Here is a 24674-nt window from a genome sequence, read left to right as displayed (position 1 = left end):
TCCAACGGGGCCTGCGTCTCTTTCTTACCTCTTTAGCTTCTAAAGTCAGCTCCCAGGAACCCAGCTAGACAAATACTGTCTTGGAAAAACAGATTTTCTTTTTCTTTCCTTCTCTTATCATGATTTGTTTTTTCTTAGATGTCTGTGTGTCCGTCCTTCGCTGTAAATACTCAGCCTTTCTTCTACCTCCTGACTTCCCCAAATAACTATCACGAGTGAATAGGAGTGCTGGCTTAGTGCTTAAGATTGGGAACTGGTTTAGCTTTTTTCATGCTTTTCCAAAAGAATGAGTTTCAGTGATAATTTAAGGTGTTTTCATTGGCTTCTATCCTTTTTCTTTTGTACGTGTGTTTAACGTTGATGATAACTCCCACTGGACACATTGCCTTAAGTAGCCGGCATTTTCTGCTTTTTAGAGTACTATCCTATTTTACGTGACCCTTCTAACAGTCCTCTGAGGTTGGTAGGGCAGGTGTTACCATCTCTGCCCTGCTAGGGGGGGAATTGACACAAAATAGTGATGACTTGATAAGTTATAGAGGTTGAACTTGAATTTGGGTTCCTTTATACTACAGTATAATTGAGTTTCATCTGTAGTGGTATGAAGAATAAAAATCTAACAAATGCTGGTAGCTAATATTGTCTTATTTGCCTTTTCTGTGTCCATCAGTTTTCATTCCTCAGGAGTTAATTTTTACGGTTCTTTTCACTGAATTAGTGCTGGTTTGATAGAAAATTTCCATTATAATACTGAAGGGTCAAGAGAAGGAGAATTCCTTTTTTCTCTATATCTACCATAGTTTTTTAGCATAGACTGGACTGTAAACTTTTTTCTTTTTTTTTTTTTTTTGCTGAGGAAGATTCACCCTGAGCTAATAACATCTATTGCCACTCTTCCTCTTTTTTTGCTTGAGGAAAATTAGTCCTAAGCTAACATCTGTACCAGTCTTCCTCTATGTTGTATGGGGGTCACTGCCACAGCATGGCTGACAAGTGGTGGACGTCTGCACCCAGGATCCAAACCCATGAACCGAGGCTGCCAAAGTAAAGAGTGTTGAACTTAACCACTATGCTGTGGGGCCGGCCCCTAGACTGTAAACTTTTGAGATAAAGACCATCTGAGATCAAAACATAGTACTCAGCAAATATTTGATAAAGGAATGAATGACTTTTAAGAGTGATCTTAATTTACTCCTTTGGGCCCTACTCTTGTGTCTTCAAAAGCTCAGCATTTGTGGAGGGTCTCATATATGCCAGGAGCTTTTGTAGAAATCACCTGATTTAATCCTCCTAAGAACTTTATGAGGTAGGTATTAGTGTACCAGCTATGCAACCCTGGGCAAATTACTTAACCGCTCTGTGCCTCTGTTTTCTCATTTGTAAAATGAGGATGATGATAGTATCTATCTAATAAAGCTGTTACAAAATTACATGTCAAGTACTTAAAATAGTGCCTGGAACATAATGAGTGACCAGGAAATCTTAGCTGCTGTTATTGTCATTATCCTCCTAATCCAGGGGCGTTCATCTAGCAAGTGGTGGGGCCAGGATCCAAGATCAGATCTGTCAGTTCGATAGCCCCTGATGTTTCCATTACAAGATGCCAGAGTGAATAATAGTTGGCCGTAACGTGGATAATCAGTCATATGGTCTGTCTGTGTCCAGGGGACTTCACATGTCTTAACCCAGATATAATTCACACATAGGAGCTTAAATGAAATCCTTAATTCCTCCTCAAATCCAGGAGACAGGCCACAAATAGTGAAACCAGATTGTATCTGGATTGAGTCACACCTTCATTTTGATCCCAGCTCTTGTCATTAACCAGCTCTGTAAGAACTGGATCAAGACTGTTAGCCAATTTTAAAATATTCAGATGCCAGGATTCTTTATGTAAAGAGTTGCTTGGATCACCCACAATATGAGATTTTAGAACTGTTGAACAGAACTATCTGGAATCTGTATTTTCCAGTAAATTTATTGTGTGTAATCTAAGAGGTTTTTTTATTTCCCTTCCTTATTCATGATTGACTTTTGCTATGTTTTATAATATATGTCTTAGAATATATTAGTATGTAGTTGGGTGAAAATACACTCTTAACAATTATATTGCTTATGTTATATTTAGTACTTTTTAAACAAAATTCTCAACCTCATATCTTAACCTTTCTTTTTTTTCTTTTTCAGGATATTGAGAAGATTTTCAGTAACATTTTAGATATACATGAATTGACTGTGAAACTTCTAGGTTTGATTGAGGACACAGTTGAGATGACTGATGAAAGCAGTCCTCATCCCTTAGCTGGCAGCTGTTTCGAAGATTTGGCAGAAGTAAGATCACAAAACTACTTTATAGTCTCATTTAGGTCCTAAATGCTGTATTAAGAAATTTAGTAAAATATTTTTTGTGAAAAGTAGAAGACACTGCTGGCTACTGTAAAAAATACTTAGGATTTAATCAATAGCAAACTAAAATGACATTCTCTGTGTTTGTAGTGACACTTACTTTGTAGTGTAATGTTTATAGTGAAAGTAAATAGAGGAGTAATGTTTAAGATTTTTTTTAATAGCAAGTCCATTTAAGGTGAAAGAATAGCAATTTTATTGGCCATAGCTGTTTAGCTTTTGTGGATTTTAATTTTGAAAAATTGAAAAGGAAGTTTATGTATATATATATTTTTAAAGATTTTATTTTTCCTTTTTCTCCCCAAAGTCCCCTGGTACATAGTTGTATGTTTTTAGTTGTGGGTCGTTCTAGTTGTGGCATGTGGGATGCCACCTCACGATGGCTCGATGAGCAGTGCTATGTCTGTCCCCAGGATCCTAACCAGCGAAACCCTGGGCTGCCAAAGCGGAGCGTGCGAACCCAACCACTCTGCCGCGGGCTGGCCCCAGGAAGTTTATATTTTAATCTTTTTCTCAGAGTGAAAATCATTGTGTTGTCTTTTAAATGATTATAAAAATAATGTAGCTCAGTGTAAAAATATTCAGAAAAATAGAGACAAATATAAATTAAAAAGTCACTTCCTTTTGCAACACCCAGAGATAAGTTTACCTTATAACATTCATTATTCTTAGAAATATTTTTCTGTACATACATTCAAACCTATGTGTATTTACAAAAATAAGATCTTACTATTTTGTAACTTGCATTTTTCATTTAAAACATCACGAACATTTTCAATGTTAATAAATTTACGGGGCTGGCCCTGTGGCGCAGTGGTTAAGTTCGCATGTTCCGCTTCTTGGCGACTCGGAGTTTGCTGGTTCGGATCCCAGGTGCGGACATGGCACCGCTTGGCAAAAGTCATGCTGTGGTAGGCGTCCCACATATAAAGTAGAGGAAGATGGGCATGGATGTTAGCTCAGGGCCAGTCTTCCTCAGCAAAAAGAGGAGGATTGGCAGTAGTTAGCTCAGGGCTAATCTTCCTCAAAAAAAAAAATGTCTGCGGGTATTTCCTGGAGGAAGGGGTCTTCTTGTGACCAAATAAGCTTGGCAAAATGGGAAATACTGCACATTACATTTCCTTCCTGGACACATGACACAATGCACAATCGCAATGCATGTTATTTAAAAAAATAATAAAAATAAATAAATAAATTTACTTCACAATTTTTAAAGTCTGAGTAAGTACTATGTTTTATGGTGACACCATTACATACTTTTAACTCTATGTTATCCTTAAGCATGTGGGTTGTTTTCATTATTTTGTTATTGTAAATAGTGCTGCGCGACAAACATATTTGTGCCTTCGTAGTCTAATAATTATTTTAGGATATATCCCTAGAGGTGGAATTGCTTCACTAAAGACTAAGTACAACGTTAGAACTTTGGAACACTTTGCCAAATTTACTTCCAGATAAGTTCCAGTAAGTGCAGGCCCTCTTTCTTCTCACACCTTCACTAACTCTGAGTTTTATCCCATTCATTTTTGCCCGTCTAATGACAAGAAAACAGCATCTCATTGTTCTTTTAATTTTGCTTTTTTTTTAACTAATAAAGTTGAAAATCTTTTCATACTCAGCCATTTTTTCTTTTAAAAGTGCTTTCTTTAGATTTCATGTAAATTTCCTAATTTTATAATCTCTGCCTATATTTTTCTGAAAATATGGATCACTTTTACTACATCCATTTTGTAGACAATGAAACTGATAGTATAGAAATATTCAGTTACTGATACCTACCCAAAATATTCAGCCCTGGTTCTTATTAGAAAGTCTTATATTGTGATATCTTAGCATATTAATTTGTAGTCTCGTTGCTTGCTGTATTTTTAAAGATACCATGGTTCAAAAACATAATATATTCTCTAATTTTTATTTTGTTTTTTATTGTGGTAAAATACATGTAACAAAATTTTCCATTTTAATCACTTTTAAGTGTACAATTCAGTGGCATTAATTAAATCCACAGTATTATACAATAGTTACCACTCTCTATTTCCAAAACTTTTCATCACCCTAAACAGAAACTCTACTCATTAAGCAGTAACTCCCTCTTCCCTCCCCAACCCCTGGTAACCTCCAGTCTACTTTCTGTTTCTGTGAACTTGCTGATTCTAGATATTTGATGTAAGTAGTATCATGCAATATTTATTCTTTCGTGTCTGCTTATTTCACTTAGCGTAATGTTTTCAAGGTTCATCCATGTCAGAGCATGTATCAGAACTCCATCCTTTTCTATGGCTGAATAATATTTCATTGTATGTATATATCACACTTTGTTTATTCATTTATTTTTTGATGGACACTTGTGTTTTTTCCACCTTTTTGCTATTGTGAATAATGCTGCAATGAGCATTGGCATACAAGTATCTATCTGAGTTCCTGTTTCCATTTCTTTTGGGTATATACCTAGGAGTAGAATTACTGGGTTGTTTGGTAGTTAGTTGGTTCGCTTTTTGAGGAACCACCAAACTGTTTTCCACAGAGGCTGCACCATTGCACATTCCCATGGGCAGTGGATGAGGGTTCCAGTTTCTCTGCATTTTCACCAATACTTGTTATTTTCTGAAAAATGTACTGTATTTCTAAAATACAAAAATGAAACAAATCTCTTAGTTCTAACTAAACATTGGGGATATTGATTATTATCAACCAATAAGAATTTATTTAAATATAAACACTGGACAAAATAATAGGCAGTTTCTGCTTTGTTATTTTACTGTACGTTACTCTCTGCTTCTTTTTCTAATGTTGAAGACTGTAGAGTGGATAAAATAGCAGTATCACTTTCTGCTTCATTTGAAAGTATCCTGAGTGTAAACTCATTCCAACCTAACTGAAATGTCCAATCCTGGCCTTCTTTTACTAATCACTACACCTTTCGTTTACTGGGAGTAGATGTACATAAGCATTTTCATAGTTTAATGCTTGTGACCATAAAGTCAGTGATGTATTTTAGGACCAATAGCTTCTTGTCATCCCTTGCACAGTTGTGACTTACATTTTTAAAAAATTTCCCAGTTGCGGCCATAATCATTGTTTTTCCCTGAAAAGTGGAGAGCAGAATGTTCAGAAACCTAGTTGAGGACTTGAATGAAAATTTGCCCTTGAGTAATCTGTGCTATATTAGTAGAAAAGATGTTTTTTTAAACCTAATATGTTTTTCTTTTTCAAAAATAGGAGCAGGCTTTTGATCCTTATGAAACATTATCACAGGACATCCTTTCACCAAAATTCAATGAACATTTCAGTAAGTTGATGGCCAGACCTGCAGTGGCTCTACACTTTCAGGTAAACTTGAATTGAATGTTTTTTAATAAAGCATCTAAAGAAGTATTTCACCTCTTGGCTTTTAAATATTTATAATTCTAGAATCTTTTCATAAAGCAAGTGAGGACATATTTCGCCAATCCTTCAAAATGTTAATTCTAAGCCTAGATTGTTCTGTTTTCTGTCTTGAGTTCTTTCAATCTGTTCTTAATGTAGGAATCTTCTATAAAATACCATCACAAATATTGATTGACCAGAAAAATCTGGAACATTCTGGATGTGGGATGTAGAGATGAATATGGAGAGCTATTTCAGATTTTATTTCCTACAGGAGATAGAACTGAAATCATAGAGTGGAGAATATCCTCAGGTGTAATCATACTAATTTCTCTATCAGGCCTAGAATTTAAAGGAGATAAATATATTAATGGGGAGTAGGCAGTATGCAAGTTAATTGGTTCAGTAATACTGTTAGATAAAGTGAAAGTAAGTGAAGAGAGACAAAGTTATGTTTTTTACTCTCTCAGCACTTAACAAAGGTTGCGTCGGCCTTGATGGTCCTTGACTGCTTATTGCTGTAGAGACCTCCTGCGTCTGGACTGGCTCTTCTCCCACAGTGTAGGAATATGGTCAAATCCTTACTGTCCTAAAACACGCAAATAAATAAACCTTTTGTCACTCCAGCCCCCAAACCCCTGTCATTTTTTTCCCTCTGTAGCCAGTTGTCTTCATGTTACTTTCCTCCATTCTTCATCAAACTGCTATCATCTGTGTTCTAGTCAGGATCTAACACTAAAAACTGCTCTTGACAGTGAACGTAACCACCAAATCCAGTGGCTACTTGTTCTCATATTTATGTCTATAGTATTTGTTAGTCCCCCTCTTGTCCTTTGGCCCCCGGGATGTTACTTTCTCCTAATTTCCATCTTCTCTGATTTCTTCTTCCCAGGCTTCTTCACTGCAGCTGTTATCCAGCTTCTGTCATCAGCCCCTGCTTTCCTCTCCTCTATGCTCTCCTTGCGTGCCTTTATGTTTGCCCTTTGCTTTTGTTACTGCCCATATACTGGTGACTTCCTGTTTGTATTTTCAAGCCACGACTCTCTTCTGAGTACTGGGTGTGTGTGAGTGTGTGTACACTTTCATATAACCAGCTGCCCTTTGAACTGATTCACTTGGATATCCCACAAGCACTTTAAATGTAAATGTTCAAAACTGCTCTTACCTCTTCTGTCTGCCTTTTTTACTGTGAATTCCCATTATTACCTTCTACTTCTACTCTACTCAGAAACTTGTGAACTTGAAATAAAAATGACACCTAATTCTCAAAATTTACTTCAGTTGAAGGAATAACTTTTTTAAGTTAAATGTTATATATTCATGTAAACCATAAAGTAAACGTTAAAATGGGACTATCTGCCTATAAGATCTTTGCATACTCATTAAAAGCACTCACAACAATATTTCTTGTTTCCTTCCTATTTTATTAGTAATTCTTTCTGTGGGATTTGAATGTTTAGGACCCAGTTATTTAAGCTATTTCTGCAAATATGCAGTGAAATTGAAAGAGTTAGATAAAACACTTTTTCAGGCCAAACTCACTTGTACTGTATTAACTTCATTGTGTAAGAAAACGATAAGACTTTAGAAGATGTATAGCATACTTTAAGAGTATGAGCTTTCATGTCCGAACTTTGGCTTTGTGCCAATTAATAGTTGTCTTACCTTGAGCTAGTCACTTAATCGCTGAGACTCAGTTTGCTCCTTTGTAAAGTGGTGATGGTAATGTATACGTCTTGTGGTCATGAAAGTTGAGAGGGAATACACTAAGCACATTGGCACATATTACGCACTCAAACGCTAGCCTGGGTTGTTGTTAGAGGACTGCTTACACTATAAATACATGTTGCATTAATATTTTAGAATGCACTTTAGTAGCTGTTACAAGTGATCTTTGTAGACTAATTTTAAAGTTTCATCTTGGGTCCAGATAAAGCACTATGTATAAAAATATATCCAGAGTAATTCATATCACTATTGTAATTAATTACATGATAAAATAAATTAATCTTTAGGAAAATAAGTTGACTCTGTGCCTATCCTGGTAACAATTTTATGGGACAAATTATAATTTAACTTCGGTTAACAACATATGAGAATTATGGGAATATTCACCCATGAGGATATATTTTAAAAGCAGCATATCAGATTCTTTCTTCATAATATATATTGCTGTTGTCTGTATTTACCTGATGAGGAGAAATACCAGTTTAAATAAGTCAACCTTAATGACATTTGAAATCAATATGAGTGACTTTTAAATCCTTTATAAATTTTTAAAACATCAGTTATTCTACAGCCTGTTAGCTTTCAAAACTGGGATATACCTAGCCCTAGCTGTGCAGTAGGGTCTTTCAGTGATTCAGGGTCACAGGGAGCTCTAAGGAGATCAGTTTCTAGTCTATCTGTCACCTTGTTTGTGTTTTTGCATTCTCTTTTCCCGTTTCTCTTACACATTGCTTATTGCCATATTCAATTTTGCGTTATACTTGGATCTAAGGTGTAAAAACCTCCAGGGCACCAGCCAGGAGCTAAAATGTATTGCTCCTGAAGGAGAGTTCCTTGATCGCAAAGCAGAAGAGTTCCAAAGAAGGGCCGTGATGGTGTTAAAACTCTTGGCAGCCGACATGTCATGTCAACTCAAACCTGGATGTCCTCTGTGAGAAGCAGTTACTGGCTCTTCCAGAGGCTTCTTGTACTTAAGACTGTGACATTAACATGTGTGTTGGAATTTAAGAACGAAGTCAGACTTTCTGCAGAAATCAGATCTGAAATTTATTTAATCATTGTTTGGTGGAATATCTTTAAATCACATCTAAAATGTGCAACATCCCAAAAGATGCATCCTGTTTAAACTTAAACCATTTCAATGATGACCTAAAAATGTGTGAGAGGGTACATAGCTTTTCAAAATTCCTTTAGGGTAGGTGGAAGCCAAAACTTCTGAAGAAAAGCTGAGAGGACTATTGTGAAAGTTATTTTACCCATGTGCGAGATGAAGAAATATATGTATTTATCTATCTAATAACTTAAAGGAGGGAAAGGAGAAAGAACTTGCTTTACAGCACTTCAATTTCAATATAGAACATACTTTCCATTATAGTTTTGGTAAGTCTGTACCTTGGCGTTCCTAAAGCTATTTCTGTTAGGTGCTGCTTTTATGGCTCCTTCGCATCACAGATAAACTGTTGCATCTTTTTGCTCTGCAGTCCATTGCTGATGGGTTCAGAGAGGCGGTTCGTTATGTCCTTCCACGCCTGATGCTTGTGCCAGTGTATCATTGTTGGCACTACTTCGAATTATTAAAGGTAAGATGAAAGCTTCCTTAGCCAAAAGTACTTGCATTTATGAAGCTTAAAAACTAGTTTTTGATCCGATCATATTATTCTTTATATACATAAAAATAAGTTACCTTAAATGTTTACATTTCCATGGGCCATGGAGAAAAGCCTGTATTTCTTCTTATCTTTATATCATTTCCAAGTGGTAGATAGAGGAAAATTTATCTTTACCTGTCATTTCATAATAGAGAATCTCAAAGTACTAACATTATGGAAAAGAAGGTATTTTTTTTCATTGATTTTTGGAGGTACACAGCAACCGTGGTTTAACTTTATATGAATAATTAGTAACTTTTATGCATAACATTGATCTAAATTTCCATCTTGTTTTAACTTATTAAGAAAAGCACTTTTAAAGTTGACATTTTTTTCCATGCAGTGTCATGTTCTTCCTCTCTTAGCTAGGACCTAAGCAACATATTAAAAACAAATTATGGTAAAACTTGAACTCTTTTGAAAGATCAGTAAACATAAAAATATGTTGAATTTTTAAAGGTTCTAATATATAGTATAAACTTTATTATGATGTAGTACATACTTAGAGAAAAGTATAAAACATAAACGTGTTATATAATAAAGGTGATGTGTAAACACACTGGCGGTAAACCCCTACTCTGACTTCAATGGCAGTTACTTTGTAGCTTTTCTTTAGTCTAACTAGCTGTATATATCTCACCTAAAATATGTATAGCCTGTTTCTAAACGTTAAATAAATTAGATCAAACTGTATGTATTATTTTGTGTTTTGTATCTTCTCCCAGTTATATTTGTAAGATTCTTTGATTTTTTTTTTTATGTTGTTCTAGTTAATTTTCTTCTGTTGTTTGAATAAACCATGATTTATTTATCCTTTTCTGGTTGATGAACAGTGTCTTGCTATTAAAGGTTCTAAGGTATAACACCTGCCATAGACATTCTTGCGCATATCTCTTAGTATACATATGCATGCATTTTATTTCTCTAGAGTATATACTCGGATGGAATTGCTTGGTCATCGGGTGTGTATATTTTCACATTTAAGAGATAATGCCAAACAATTTTCCAAAATGGGTGTACGCTTTGTACTCCTACCAGAACTATAAGATGTTGCTCTTTATGCATATTTTCACACTTTTAAATTTGTCATCTGGTATATTTATAATGGTATCTGGTGGTTTTAATTTGTATTTGCTTGATTATTAATCAACTTGGGTATATGTTTATTGGCCTTTTGGATAGCCTTTCTGTGGAGTTATTCAAGTCGTTTGCCATTTTAAATTTCTTCTCTTCTGTGTCTTGTCTTTGCATTCCACATTTCTATTTGTTCCTGTTGCTGTGCATTAATTAAAACTGAGTATATTCCATACTTATTGTAAAGGTTATAGTTTCACTGATGAGATGTGAGTGGTTTCACTTTATTATTCATTCTTTGAAGCCTTAAAGTACAACTGCCTAGTTATAAAAGACTTATCTGCTGTCTTTGGACAGGCATCAGAGTTGTCAATGAGTGTTTCTTTTTCCACTTCAGGTTCCATATGCACCTTCCTTTGATCTTTAAGACTGTTACCAAATGGGCATATGGAGAGATGGAGATTTTCTGGGGACCATCCATTCTCATTTCTGTGCGTCATAGCTACTGATCTGCATTGACTCCAGCTAACATCTGAGGACTTTTGTCTACTTTCAGATTATTTTTCTTTTTCAATTGTAATTTCAACATATCTTGCTCAGTAAAATTTTTTTCCCCAATATTTTTATTGCTTTTTAGAAGCAAAGCATCTTTCTCCTTGAGCATTTTGTACCTCTCCTTTAGGTTTAGACAACCTATTCTGACTTTTTCCTTCTAAGTCATTATTAATAATATTAAAATAAAAGTCAGAATAACTCTATATTTTGTAGGCTTCTAGGCAAGGAATTTATTTTATGATTTCTAATGAATACCTACCTCAAGAATTCTTTTTCATGGAGTTTTTCAGCCCATAATGTGTGATGCTGGCTGGAGCTCACCAGCTTTTGTGCACAAATAGGTAAACAACTTGATTGTGTATATCCCCATGGAGACTACTGGATCCACAAAGAACTCATGCAAAGGATTTCAGGCTTCATATGAATACTACATTGGCAGCCCCAGATGTATATTTGGATTCATAAAATTTTTTAGATAATGTTCATGTCTAATTGGAAGTTCTATCATTAGCCTTATACTTGCCTTCTAATATTTGCCAACATTTAAAAATCCTGGTTTGATTCTGTAATTGAAGCTTATTTTTTCCCTGTCTGGATGAGTGGGTTTTAAAAATCCCTGAGGTCTGCATCTAAAATCAGCATGCTGACTGTGATGGCCTGACTCATCCTGAGGCCATGGCTACTTTTGCCATCAGTTGATCACTGGACCTCAGGTCCTCTTGGCCATTGTGATTGGGACTGGTAGTTGGTCAGTTAATTTAAATAATCATAAAAAGAAATATTGTATACATTTTAGTTTAATAAATGTACACATACAGAACCCCTACAAATGAACATTTCTTCCTTAAGTCACAAAAATTATCTTCTATGATTTCTAATTTGCATTTATTTTTAGATGCTACATGAACTTGAAATGCTTGTAAAGCAGTCTGAGAGCAGAAACCTAGATTTTTATGATTTTTCCAAATCTTTTACAGTTATCTTTCCTATCTATACCTTTTTAAAGGGACTTGCCTTTAAAATCATTTGATTGAGTTGTCATATAAATATCCTTTTTTATACTCATATTTCTTTGACTTATGTAATGTGTAATTACATAATTACAGCATCAACACAACTGGCAAAAACATATTTGGAAGCATATGCTATTGATTCTTGGTAAGCATATGACTCTGTTAGTGGGATCAGAAGGGCCTAGATATCTAGAAAGTGGCCTACTTATTTATAGCATTTATTGTCCCGTGGGCATCAGTCTGTATGTTATGCAGTGCGAATGATCCACAGTAAGGAATGCATTGAACATCATGACTCTGTGCATACGCACACATGAAACAGAGTTTCATGAAATGCTGCTGAGCATTTCATGCAGTGTTCTCTATTATACACTTAATGACAGGGATATGTTCTGAGAAATGTGTCGTTAGATGATTTCATCATTGTGCGAACTTCACAGAGTGCACTTACACAAACCTAGATGGTACAGCCTCCTACACACCTAGGCTATATGGTACTAATCTTAGGGGACCACCATCACGTATATGGTCCGTTGTTGACCGAAACATGGTTATGTGGCACATGACTGTATTCTATTCTGTTTCTTTTAAGAAAAAATGATATTGATCTAATCTAATAGATTATCACATACACTTTGAAAAACACTGAAATAAGGACTAATTCTAGGCACCAGCTAGAGGGGTTATCACATGGGCAGATGAGAAACTACTTTTTACTTTCATATCTGTGCTGTGATAGTGTTGGTTTTTTAAAACAGTTTGTTTATTTTTAATCGTGGTAAAATATACATCACATCAATTTATCATCTTAACCATTTGAAGTGTGCAGTTCAGTGGTGTTAAGTATGTTGTTATACAACCAGTGTGGTGGGACACTTGGGTTCTCCTACTTTTTGGTTATTGTAAATAATGCTGCTGAATACTGGTGTACAGATACTCCTCGAGTTTCTACTCTCAGTTCTTTTGGAGATATACTCAGAAGTGGAATTGCTGAATCATAGGGTAATTCTATTTTTAATTTTTTGAGGAAATACTGTACTATATTTCTTAGCAGCTATATCATTTACATCCCTACCAACAGTACACAAAGGTTTCAGTTTCTCCACATCTTTGCCAACGCTTGTTAGTTTATTTTTACTTATTTATTTATTTATTTTGATGAGGAAGACTGGCCCTGAGCTAACATCTGTTGCCAGTCCTCCTCTTTTAGCTTGAGGAAGATTGTTCCTGAGCTAAACTTGTGCCAGTCTTCCTCTATTTTGTATATAGGTCACCACCACAGTGTAGCTTGATGAGCGGTGCCTAGGTCTGCACCCAGGATTGGAACCTGTGAACCCCAGGCCACCAAAGCAGAGCACATGAACTTAACCACTATGCCACTGGGCTGGCCCCACTTTTTGTTTTTTGTTAGTGGCTATCCTATGGATGTGAGGTGGGATCTCATTGTGGGTTTTTTTGTTGGTTTTTTTTTTTCTTTTTCTTTTTGGAGGAAGATTAGCCCTAAGTTAACATCCGCTGCCAATCTTCCTCTTTTTGCTGAGGAAGACTGGCCCTGAGCTAACATCCGTGCCCATCTTCCTCTACTTTATGTGTGGAACGCCTGCCTCAGCATGGCTTCATAGGCTGTGCCATGTCCACACCCAGGAGCCGAACCGGTCAACCCTCGGCCGCCAAGGTGGAACGTGTGAACTTAACCACTGCACCACCGGGCCGGCCCTTCATTGTGGTTTTGATTTGCATTTCCCTAATGATTAGTGGTGGTGAGCATCTTTTCATGTGCTTGTTGGCCATTTGTATATCTTCTTTGGAGAAATGTCTATTCAAGTCCTTTGTCCATTTTTTATTCCATTTGTTTATATTTTTGTAGTTATGTCATAGGAGTTCTTCATATATTTTGGATATTAATACCTTATCAGCTATATCATTTGCAAATATTTTCTCCCATTCTGTAGATTGCCTTTATGTGATACTGTTTGGGCTCAAGTACTCATCCAGAAGAAATTTCTTTTCATGATAAGCTTACTTTGGGGTGAGAACCATGAGAAAGAAGACGAACAGAGTGACTTAAGGCTATCACGTTCCTTTGGGAGTAGAAACAATCCTGGAGCAGTTTTAACTTGAAGTATCTGCTTCAGTCATATACCAAGGGAGATTTATTTGTGGACATAGCATTTAAATATTGTTCAAGTTTTATTTCCAGAATCAGGATTTACAATAAGCAAGATAGAAGAAAAACTACCTAATGAGAAATAATAGGTTATCATATGTAGTTTGCCTGAAATTATTTCAGAGTACATTGTTGGATTATTGTTATTTGTAGCAATACTTTAAAGTTCATTTTATAGGGTATATTATGTCTTTTTACATTTAAACCCCTCTGGGGTTAATCACAAACTATTTTCATTTCCTTTTTTTTTCCAGATAAATTTTAGATGTTTTCTTAAAATATATTTCAATCCTTATGTAAAGAGGAAGAGGAAAAAACAGTTCATTTTCTGATTCATAAGTAACTTTCTACTACCATATACTTACATTCTAAGAAAAGAATCTGTTTATCCTTCTGTTTCTAAAAACGTCTACTCTCTCGCATCAAAGCTAGGTAACATTCTTTTATTCAAAGCTAGGTAACATTCTTTTGCTCCCTAACTCTCTGGCCATTTCCTAGAAATCCAGTAATGGAAAGAATGAAAATTCCCCTCTTAAGAGACCTTAATCCATCTTAATTTAATTAAAGCTTAACAGGAAGACCTGTTATTAATAATTTTAATGAAGTTCATTGGGAAAGATAAGCCAATAGTCCAATATGAGAAAGTTCAGTTTCTTTAGGTAATACTTTTTAACCTTTTACTTTGAAAAACATAGAAAAAAGTTACAAAAATAGTCTAGTGAGCTCCCTTCACCTAAATTCACTGATTAACATTTTGTAACATTTGCTTTGTCACTGTTTTTGTGTTCCTGTGTGAGTGTGAGTGTGTGTTCCTGTGTTCATAACATCAAGAGCCTGAGATAGTGTCTAAAGAAGGAAATGCTCTGACTCTTGAAAAAGACTATCAGGAATAGTTTACTACATAATATTTACTCTTCCAGCACTGACACATCACTCAAGGACGTCTGAAGGAAGATAATGCATTTTGTTTTAAAAAGCGCATAAAGAAAAGTGATAGGTTTTAATGAGTTGAATTTCCCACCAAATTATTAAAATTCTATGTTTATGAAAATCTAGAGAGAAGTTTATTACTAGAAAAGAATTGATCACGTATGTTATTTCACGTCTAGACTGAACTCCCAGTATGATGATTTAGAGGCAAATTCTTAATTTATTGTAATTCCCCTTGCTTTAGGCACAGAGATATCTATAATAGACACAGCACTTTATAGGAATTCAAGAGAAGCATGGTACTTCATTGAAGTCTCATAGAGTTAAGAAAAACTTACATGAAGTGTAAAATCTTGGACAGGATACACGTGTAGACAACTAAGGAGAATAATGATCATCAGGTAAGCAAGAAATCTATTCTTCAGTCAGGTTCATAAGATACTACACATTAATGAAAGATCACTTCCGCTTTATTCCTTAGTTAAGGCGTTTATTCTCTTTGACCACTTTTCCAAAGCACACTTATGTCATTTTATTTCTTAAACTGTGTGATTATCCAGTTTGTTTTTAACATAGATGGGGACCCCTTCCACTTGTGGTCAGCGGGTTTAGGCAGAGACCAAGGTTCTGCATAATTGTGTTTGGTGTCAGTGTAGAAAGGCAGTATAGTAGTGTGGCAAAAAGCATGGGCCCTGGGCTTGAATACAGACTCTGCCACTCATCTTGGGTGAATTACATAACCTCTGTATGCCTCAGTTTCTTCTTCTGTAACGTGTGTACTAACAGTCCCTATCTTAGAGAGTTGTAGCACAGATTAAGTAAGCTCATAAGTAAAAGAGCTTGCACAGAACAAGAGCTCAGTACGTGTTCATTGTTGTTATTTGTCTGAACACTTAAAATTGTAAGCATTTATACAACAGTCACTCATTCTAGTTACCTTACTGGGTACCTACCATATGCAAGTACTGTACCAAAAATGAATAAAACATAGCCTCAAGCCTTAAGGAGTCCATGGTTTAGTGGAAAAGATGTGCATCAAATAAATAATTACAAAATAAGTGCAATATAGAAGTAGTACTGTGGGATCAGTGATACAGGAGTAACTAAGTCTGTCTAGGGAAGTTAGAAAAAAATTCATATAGGCATTGCATCCGTAGAGGTTTATCCTCATGTTCGAGCGTGTATGTGTATTATTTATTTCGGGGAGCCATGAATGATAAAGGTTGAGGAACTATTGCAGGTTGAGAGAGACAATAGAAACATGACAGCTAAGTGCAGCACTGACTGGATCCTGATTGGGGGGAAATTACCCTGAAGGGCCTGACTGGGACCGTGACAAAATTGGATATGCACTGTAAGTTAGATAATAGAACTTGACCAATGTTAAATTTCCTGAAATTGACTGCTATACTATAAAAGAATATAAAAGAATATCTTTGGTCTAAGACCTACTGCTGAAATACTAAAGGAAGAATGGGGAATGATCCTACTTGAGAGAAATTTGTGATACATTTGTGTTTTCCTAATATTCCAAAGACAATCTCAGAACCATTCCACAGTGGCCTGCCTTTCTCAGCAAGGAACTGAAAGGATGATATCACAAACTGCTCTCAGGTGGTTCGGGGAAGAATGGTGTACACCTACACGCAGAATGGTGAAGCATATGTGGCAAAATGTTAAAAATTGGTGACTCAGTATGCAGGAGTTATTTGTATTATTTTTATGAATTTTCTGTAAATTTGATATTATTTCAAAAGAAAAAATTTAAAGGAGAGAGGGGGGACGAGCTTCAGAGGGAGGAGGCATTTCCCCTGAATCACAGAGGCTGAGTTCAGCAGGTGGATGAGAAGGGGCAGGGGCAGAAATGTAGAAAGCCCCCTGGGGCGTGAAAGAGTGTGACTTGTCTGCAAGTAGTTCAGCGTGATAATTTCTGTGTCAGTGTAAGATGTTTAGGATACATTCTTTGAATTGTCTATAGAGAATTAGCTTGGATTTCCATTAATCTGTTGTTTATTAAACCTCGCTGCCCAAAATTCAAGAAATATTACGCGAATTATTGGACTAATGTTATGGCAAACAGAGGCACTGTTTTCTATCCTTCTGTCACCAGGAAATCCTGTGCCTTAAGTATCCTGAGGTTTTATTTCTCCTTGACAGCCTGTAATTATCACATGGATATTTAGAAATGACATGGCCATTTATGTGGAAGAGTCTGAGCAGCCTTAAGACCAAGTAGATAGTAAGAATTTAGCATCTTCATATACCTAAATTGAAAAGTAGTTTTCATTTTGGTAAAGTCTTGTTATTAGTGATAATTTGGAAATTTGGATCAACAAAAGCAATAATGAAAAGCCTATAATTAATCTTTTTATATCATCAGTATCCGTATTTACTAAGAAAATATTTTAGAGTGGAGCTGAGAAGAATCTTTTTGTAAGAAATCTTTAAAACAGGAAAATAAATAATTTTCACCTTTAGAAGTCAGAATGGTTAAGTACTGATCCTTTTTCAAACTTCCTTTGGTATTTTGTCTCTTCCCTTCATCTTTTCATTTCATTTCTTAATCTAGGGATTAAGGTTTTACTTCTACTGATACTCACTTAAATTATATTACAAATCTTTTGATATCAACACTTCTACATGTATCTTGAAAAGTATCAGATGACTCTGTGCTCCAGATGGAGAATAATTTCTAGGACATATAAATGAAAGGTAATGGACTGAGTACTCAAATAATATCCATTCAATTCCTTCATGAAGAGTGGGAGCCACTGCTGAATGGTTTTCAGGTTATTCTTAGAATGTAAGGAAAATTTGTTGCAAAATTTCTAGTAAGGTAGTTTAAGATCATGAAATAAATTTAAATTTTTAGAAATTTTCTGAAAAGCGATTGTAATTTTTCCATATTCTTGCATAAATCTATATTTGCATCTGTAAATCTCCATATGACGTCTATATAATGCTCCATTTTGAATTCTTCTGTCAAACAAATTAAAACATTGGGGCATCATCCAATCTGAATTATAAAGTAAATTTTCTTCCATTTCAAGACTGAGATACAAGAGAAATCTTTGGATAAAGAAATAAAGCCAGGGGCTGGCCCCGTGGCCGAGTGGTTAAGTTCACGCGCTCCACTGCAGGCGGTCCAGTGTTTCGTTAGTTCGAATCCTGGGCGCGGACATGGCACGGCTCATCAGACCACGCTGAGGCAGCGTCCCACATGCCACAACTAGAAGAACCCACAACGAAGAATACACAACTATGTACCGGGGGGCTTTGGGGAGAAAAAGGAAAAAAAATAAAATCTTTAAAAATAAAAAATAAAAAATAAAAAAAAAGAAAGCCAGAGTTGTTAGGATTAATAATGCAATTTATAAGTCTTATTTCTAAGGGTTAATAAGATAGAATATTAACCTTCATGATTTCTTGATATTTAATAGAACAGTTGAATTTTATGTTGTAAAAAAATATCAGTTGAATCCTTTGTGAGATGCTGTTTGCAGAAAGGTTTATGATTGAAGTGCTAAAGTTAGCATACTTGATTGTGTTGTATAACAAAGATATGCAAGCTTTTAGAAATCACTAAAATTTAAGAATTTAGGGGCTGGCCTCGTGGCCGAATGGTTAAGTTCGCACGCTCCGCTGCAGGTGGCCCAGCGTTTCGTTGGTTCGAATCCTGGGTGCGGACATGGCACTGCTCATCAAACCATGCTGAGGCAGCGTCCCACATGCCACAACTAGAAGGACCTGCAATGAAGAATATACAACTGTGTACCAGGGGGCTTTGGGGAGAAAAAGGAATAAAATAAAAAATCTTAAAAAAAAAAAAAGAATTTAATCATTAGAGAATATAAAATAACTTGCGTTTCTATGTTATTTTCTCCATTCATAGTTACTAACAAAAGTAACTTGTAAGCTTCATGTTTTGCGTATTTAAAGTATTTTTATATATCTGGAAAATGTCTAGGTGATTATCACAATTGCTTTTTATCTGATTCTATGGTAATAGTACTTTATATCTGTATTCTATTTACATATGTAGAGACAGGGTTGGGTTGAGGGATAAGGAGGCAAACATATAAAATTATTTTCATATTAGCAGTGTTTTTGTTAAGTATATTTAAAATTCGTTTAGAGTGGGTAATATTGTTGCTGCTTCCTCTAATTAGAAGAAAGAGAACTGAACAATGCAGGTTTAATTTTTCTTTTTGGTTTTTCTTAGCAATTGAAAGCATGTAGTGAAGAACAAGAAGACAGAGAATGTTTGAACCAAGCTATTACTGCTCTCATGAATCTCCAGGGTAGTATGGACCGAATTTATAAGCAGTATTCGCCTAGACGTCGACCTGGGTAATTCCACACTGTTGAAAATATGCATGCTTCTGCATACTTGATTACATCTGATGCCTGGTTTTCTCAAGAAGTGTTACTTAATAGTGATCATTGCATTCTTGCAAGTTATACTTGAAAGTTATACATCTTTCTTTTGGCTTTTAGTCTTTTAAAATTGGCATTGTCATGTTGTTAAAATATATTTAATAAAATTTTAAAAGACAGATTAATAATTTTTTGTAATTTATATAAGAAATTTAGGATTATTTGTCACTTTAATTCTTATTGCAGTAGAAATGAAATATAGAGCTTCAAGTGCTTCTCTTTTACAATAATGAAATTGAGAGGTATTGTTTAGTGGCTAAGTTAGTAGCAGAAAGTTAATGCTGTGTGCAAAACTTAGTATTTGGTTATTTAATATTTTTGTCAATTGATTTGAGTTGGTTTACAGTTAAAACCATTTGGATTGTGTAGCCATTGAATAGGCTAAATTTATCTTGGTATTTTTTTTAGGGATCCTGTTTGCCCTTTTTATAATCGTCAATTAAGAAGCAAGCACCTGGCTATTAAAAAAATGAATGAAATTCAGAAAAACATAGATGGATGGGAAGGCAAAGACATCGGACAGTGTTGTAATGAATTCATTATGGAAGGTCCTTTGACAAAAATTGGTGCTAAACATGAACGGCATATTTTTCTCTTTGATGGCTTAATGATTAGCTGCAAACCCAATCATAGCCAGTCGCGGCTTCCAGGGTACAGTAGTGCAGAATACAGACTGAAAGAGAAGTTTGTCATGAGGAAAATACAAATATGTGATAAAGAAGACACTTGCGAGTGCAGACATGCTTTTGAATTAGTCTCCAAAGATGAAAACAGCATCACATTTGCTGCCAAGTCTGCCGAAGAGAAGAATAACTGGATGGCAGCACTCATTTCTCTTCATTACCGTAGCACACTGGACCGAATGCTGGACTCAGTGTTACTGAAGGAAGAAAATGAGCAGCCACTGAGGTTACCAAGTCCTGAGATGTATCGTTTCGTGGTGAAAGACTCTGAGGAAAACATAGTTTTTGAAGACAGCTTGCAAAGTAGAAGTGGAATCCCCATTATTAAAGGAGGAACTGTGGTGAAATTAATTGAAAGGTTGACATATCATATGTATGCAGGTATGTGAAACTCGTTGCAAGAGCTTATCTAGGGCCAAGGAGCTAAAAGCTTTTCAGGAATGTTCAAAAATGCTTGAGGCTTGGGAAAAAAAAATAGATTGCCTCTAAAATATAAAGAGAAGACTGCAGGGGCCCGCCCAGTGGTGTAGTGGTTACGTTTACACACTCTACTTCCATGGCCTGGGGTTTGTGGCTTTGGATCCTGGGTGCAGACCTACACACCACTCATTGACCCATGCTGTGGCGGCATCCCACATACAAAATAGAGGAAGATGGCCACAAATGTTAGCTGAGGGCCAATCTTCCAGAGACAAAGGAGGAAGATTGGCAACAGATGTTAGCTCAGGGCCAATTTTCCTCACCAAAAAAAAAAAAAAAAGAAAGAAAAGAATACTGCAGAATCAAAAAGAATAACTAATTAAATGTCTCTAAAATATAATAGTGTTAACTTCATTAATTATTAAATATTTATAAAAATTGTATATTCGTGTATCTTAAATTGGGAAACAGTCCTCATTTATCAAGAAATACCACTATTGGCAGGAAGAACCACAGTGGGAGGGGCCAGAATAAAAAGGAAAAGGAAGGAAGGCCTCCAAAATGTGCTACTTTGAATTAATTAAACTGAGTAAATGGAACTCATGCAACCTGTTTTATGCTCTGCCTTTTCAGATCCCAATTTTGTTCGTACTTTTCTTACTACATATCGTTCATTTTGTAAACCACAGGAATTGCTAAGCTTACTAATTGAACGGTAAGAAAAATACTTATTTCACTTATATTAACATTTTGTAAAAGTTAACTATCCTTGCAGAGTGCTGGATATCTAGGATGTGCTGCTAGTATGTTTTTGAATATAATTTATTTGGCATTAAATTATCAGTATCATTGTTCTCTTCAAACAGTGTGCTTACTGAAATCCGTTTATAACAAGTCTTTGCAGATCTTAGTAATATTTATAGTGGTAATCAGAAAGCCTGGTTTTAGAAAAGAATAAAACTATGTATTTTACTGAATTTTTTTCTGTGCAATGAAGCAATACTTGCTTAAAAAAGACATTTTTACTTTTCACTTTTAAAACAAACTTTTTATTAAGGAAAATTTCAAAACATCTATAAGAGTAAGTAGAAAAATATAATAAACCGTATTTATCAATCATCCATCTTCAGTAATTATCAACTTGTGTTTCATCTGTTTCCCTGCCCACTTCAACACTAACCCCAGGATTACTTTGAAGCATGTATAGATCCTGGATAGCATATTTCATCCGTAAATATTTCCATTTGTTTTTCTAAAAGATAAGTACTCTTATTAAAAATATAACCACAGTATCATTATTAGACCTAAAAAAATTAACATTTCCTTTATTATCATTAATTTTAAAAAATTAAGTTTTGGATTAAAATTTTTCTTTTTCACTGAGTATATTAGTGGCACTTTAAATGCTTTATAGGTTAAAATATAGTATCTGGAATCTAAAATAATGTTGATTCACATTTAAAAACTTACCAGAATTTTATCTTAACTTGTATCTTTATGTTGTTCTCTGAAATTACCAGACTGAGTCAGTGGGATTTGCTGTGAAGATTTACGTAGTTGTATTTCCATGTCCAAAAAAAGGAAAGCACACCTTAGAGTTTAGGTGTATTTCCTATGATTGGGCAAGATTTTTTTTTTAACTTTTTTACCTTATCCACTTAAGGTGTGTTCTTAAATATTTTTTAAAATTCAGTTGGGGGGCCGGCCTGGTGGTGCAGCTTAGGTTAAGTGCACACATTCTGCTTCTCGGCGGCCCGAGGTTCGCCAGTTCAGATCCCAGGTACGGGCATGACACCGCTTGGCAAAAGCCATGCTGTGGAAGGCGTCCCACATATAAAGTAGAGGAAGGTGGGCACAGATGTTAGCTCAGGGCCAGTCTTCCTCAGCAAAAAGAGGAGGATTGGCAGCAGTTAGTTCAGGGCTAATCTTCCTCAAAAAAAAAATTCAGTTTGGACCATCTCTTTGGATTTATATTCATTCATTTAAGGAAACTTACGTCTGCTTTCATTTTAATAAAGTAAATATTAAGAACAGATTATTATATAAGCCATCTCTGTTAGGTTCTTTAAAAAGGTTATACTCCTTACAGATTCTTTTCTTGGCTCTTTTCCATTGACCTGTTGATCAGTACTAGTTAATAAACTTTTTTTGATAAAAGTAAGAATAAAAAACCTTAGTACTGTATAGCCAAAGGGCATTTTTTTGTAGCATGTAATACTTTAAGGGAAGTTTATCAGTGATTGCACTTTTCACGTAAATGGTAGGAAAGAAGGTTGCTTAGTTAGAATACTTTTCCTGTTGTATTTGAAATCCTTTTCATTTATGTATGAACAACAAAAATTTCTCTCATTTTGCTTTTCTTCTTAGATTTGAAATTCCAGAGCCAGAACCTACTGAAGCAGATAAATTGGCAGTAGAGAAAGGCGAGCAGCCCATCAGTGCAGACCTTAAAAGGTTTCGCAAGGAATACGTCCAACCAGTACAACTTAGGTTTGGCCTGAATATTGTATTTTTTGTGTGCCGTTCAATTTTCAATGTATCGTTAGCACAAAAGTTCTTACCTCTGAATTCAGATATAGGTGCTGTTAACTTCGTAGCAGTTAAGTTAAACTTCCAAAGTTCTTTCTATTAAAGCTACTCTTAAATACTCTGAAGAAGCTTGATTGTTAAAAGAGAGTGTGTTCCTTGCATCAGACATCTCTGGCGTGTGATAGGTTATGCTTACAGACCAGGAGACCTACTGAGTAACAATTACAAAGTTTCATATAAGTGGCCTGCTGTCAGCCTCTCCCTTTTGTTTTCTTCGTGTCCCATTGTGATCATCTAGTAATCCTGGGCTTTTTTACAGTTTACAATATTTACGAAAGTTCTAGTTCTTTCCCCACCCTTCTCCCACAAAGTATATAGACATTCATTACTTTATCTGAGAAATCATTTCAGTAATTTCTAAAAATTTATTTGATAAAAGCAGCTGCCGCTTGTTAGGTACTTACTGTGTGCCCAAGTGCTTTTTCATCTCATCTTCTCAATGCAATTACTATTTCCCCTGTATATCAGAGGAAATTGAAACTTAGTGGATAAAGTATTTGAGAGAGTCCCTATAAAGGGGTGGCCCAACAGGATTCAAACCAACCCCTTCCTGACTTCCTACCCCGGAGTGCGTTTTAGCACTGAGTGTTGAAAATGGGCGGCTCCTTTGAAGAGCTTTCTTTACGGTCCAAGTGAAAATCAAAGTGCTGCCTGCCCCTCTGTGGGAAAACTGAGACACCGTACCAATTGCATGCAGTCTGAATATTCTTTTCTCTGTAAATGTGACGGTTCCTCAATTACTGTCAATCAATAAATTGAAATTTATTGACTTTATTTATTGATAAAATTTTTCATCATTGATACAATTTTTTCTTTTTGGAGGAAGATTAGCCCTGAGCTAACATCCATTGCCAATCCTCCTCTTTTTGTTGAGGAAGACTGGCCCTGAGCTAACATCTGTGCCCATCTTCCTCTACTTTATATGTGGGACGCCTGCCGCAGCATGGCTTGATAAGCGGTGCTAGGTCCATGCCTGGGATCTGAACCCTCAAACCCTGGGCTGCTGAAGCCTAGTGTGCGAACTTAACCATTACACTCCAAGCCGACCCCTATGATTGATACAGTTTTATAATTATTGATGCAATGTTAACTGAATATAGTAATTATTTTCCAAGATAATTGCCACGGATAAATGCAGTTTTAGAGAAATTATGGTACTCTCAACTGTATGTTTCTCGGCCAAAACTTTTAATATGTCATTCTTTGTATAAGAAGATGAGATTATTTACCCATCAACAATAAAGAAGTAATTAATTTTTTTCTACTAGCTGTGATGTATTTGTGTTAATACACACTCAAATTCAGCCCTTTGACATGAGGCACACATTTATGAGGCTGCTGTCTAGGGGCAGAATATAGTCCTCGACTCTCAGTTATACACATTCTTTAAATATTTATTTCTAAGCATTTTCTGTGTTCTCAGTCCTGTACTTGTAACTATGGTGAGTACAGAAATAACATAGAATATCGTCTTTGCCATCATGATATTATGATTTTATTGGAGAAAAATGATACATGAAACAGTGATGTAATATTCTACTTTAAGTATTTAAGTGGCTTAGAAAAATACATCCGTATAAAATTTCAGGAATAGCTAAGATTAGGCTGGAGTAATTAGGAAAGGCATCTTGGAAGAGATAAAATCTGCAATTGTCCT

The 24674-nt window shown here is 35.5% G+C and overlaps 1 protein-coding gene across 3 annotated transcripts in view; it reads left to right on the top strand.

Annotated features, from left to right (window-relative positions):
- Positions 1–24674, top strand: part of SOS2 (SOS Ras/Rho guanine nucleotide exchange factor 2) — an 88563-nt gene that overhangs the window by 36567 nt on the left and 27322 nt on the right. For all 3 annotated transcript variants that reach the window (XM_070588767.1, XM_070588758.1, XM_070588764.1), the window contains 7 exons: positions 2188–2331; positions 5626–5736; positions 8982–9080; positions 19111–19238; positions 19734–20389; positions 21062–21143; positions 22796–22918. In XM_070588767.1, coding sequence (XP_070444868.1) covers positions 2188–2331; positions 5626–5736; positions 8982–9080; positions 19111–19238; positions 19734–20389; positions 21062–21143; positions 22796–22918 — 1343 coding nt within the window. The remainder of the gene's footprint in view (positions 1–2187; positions 2332–5625; positions 5737–8981; positions 9081–19110; positions 19239–19733; positions 20390–21061; positions 21144–22795; positions 22919–24674) is intronic.

This window comes from Equus przewalskii, chromosome 1, assembly GCF_037783145.1.
Source record: "Equus przewalskii isolate Varuska chromosome 1, EquPr2, whole genome shotgun sequence".
Classification (NCBI taxonomy): Eukaryota; Metazoa; Chordata; class Mammalia; order Perissodactyla; family Equidae; genus Equus; species Equus przewalskii.
This window is presented reverse-complemented; position numbering and strand designations above follow the sequence as displayed.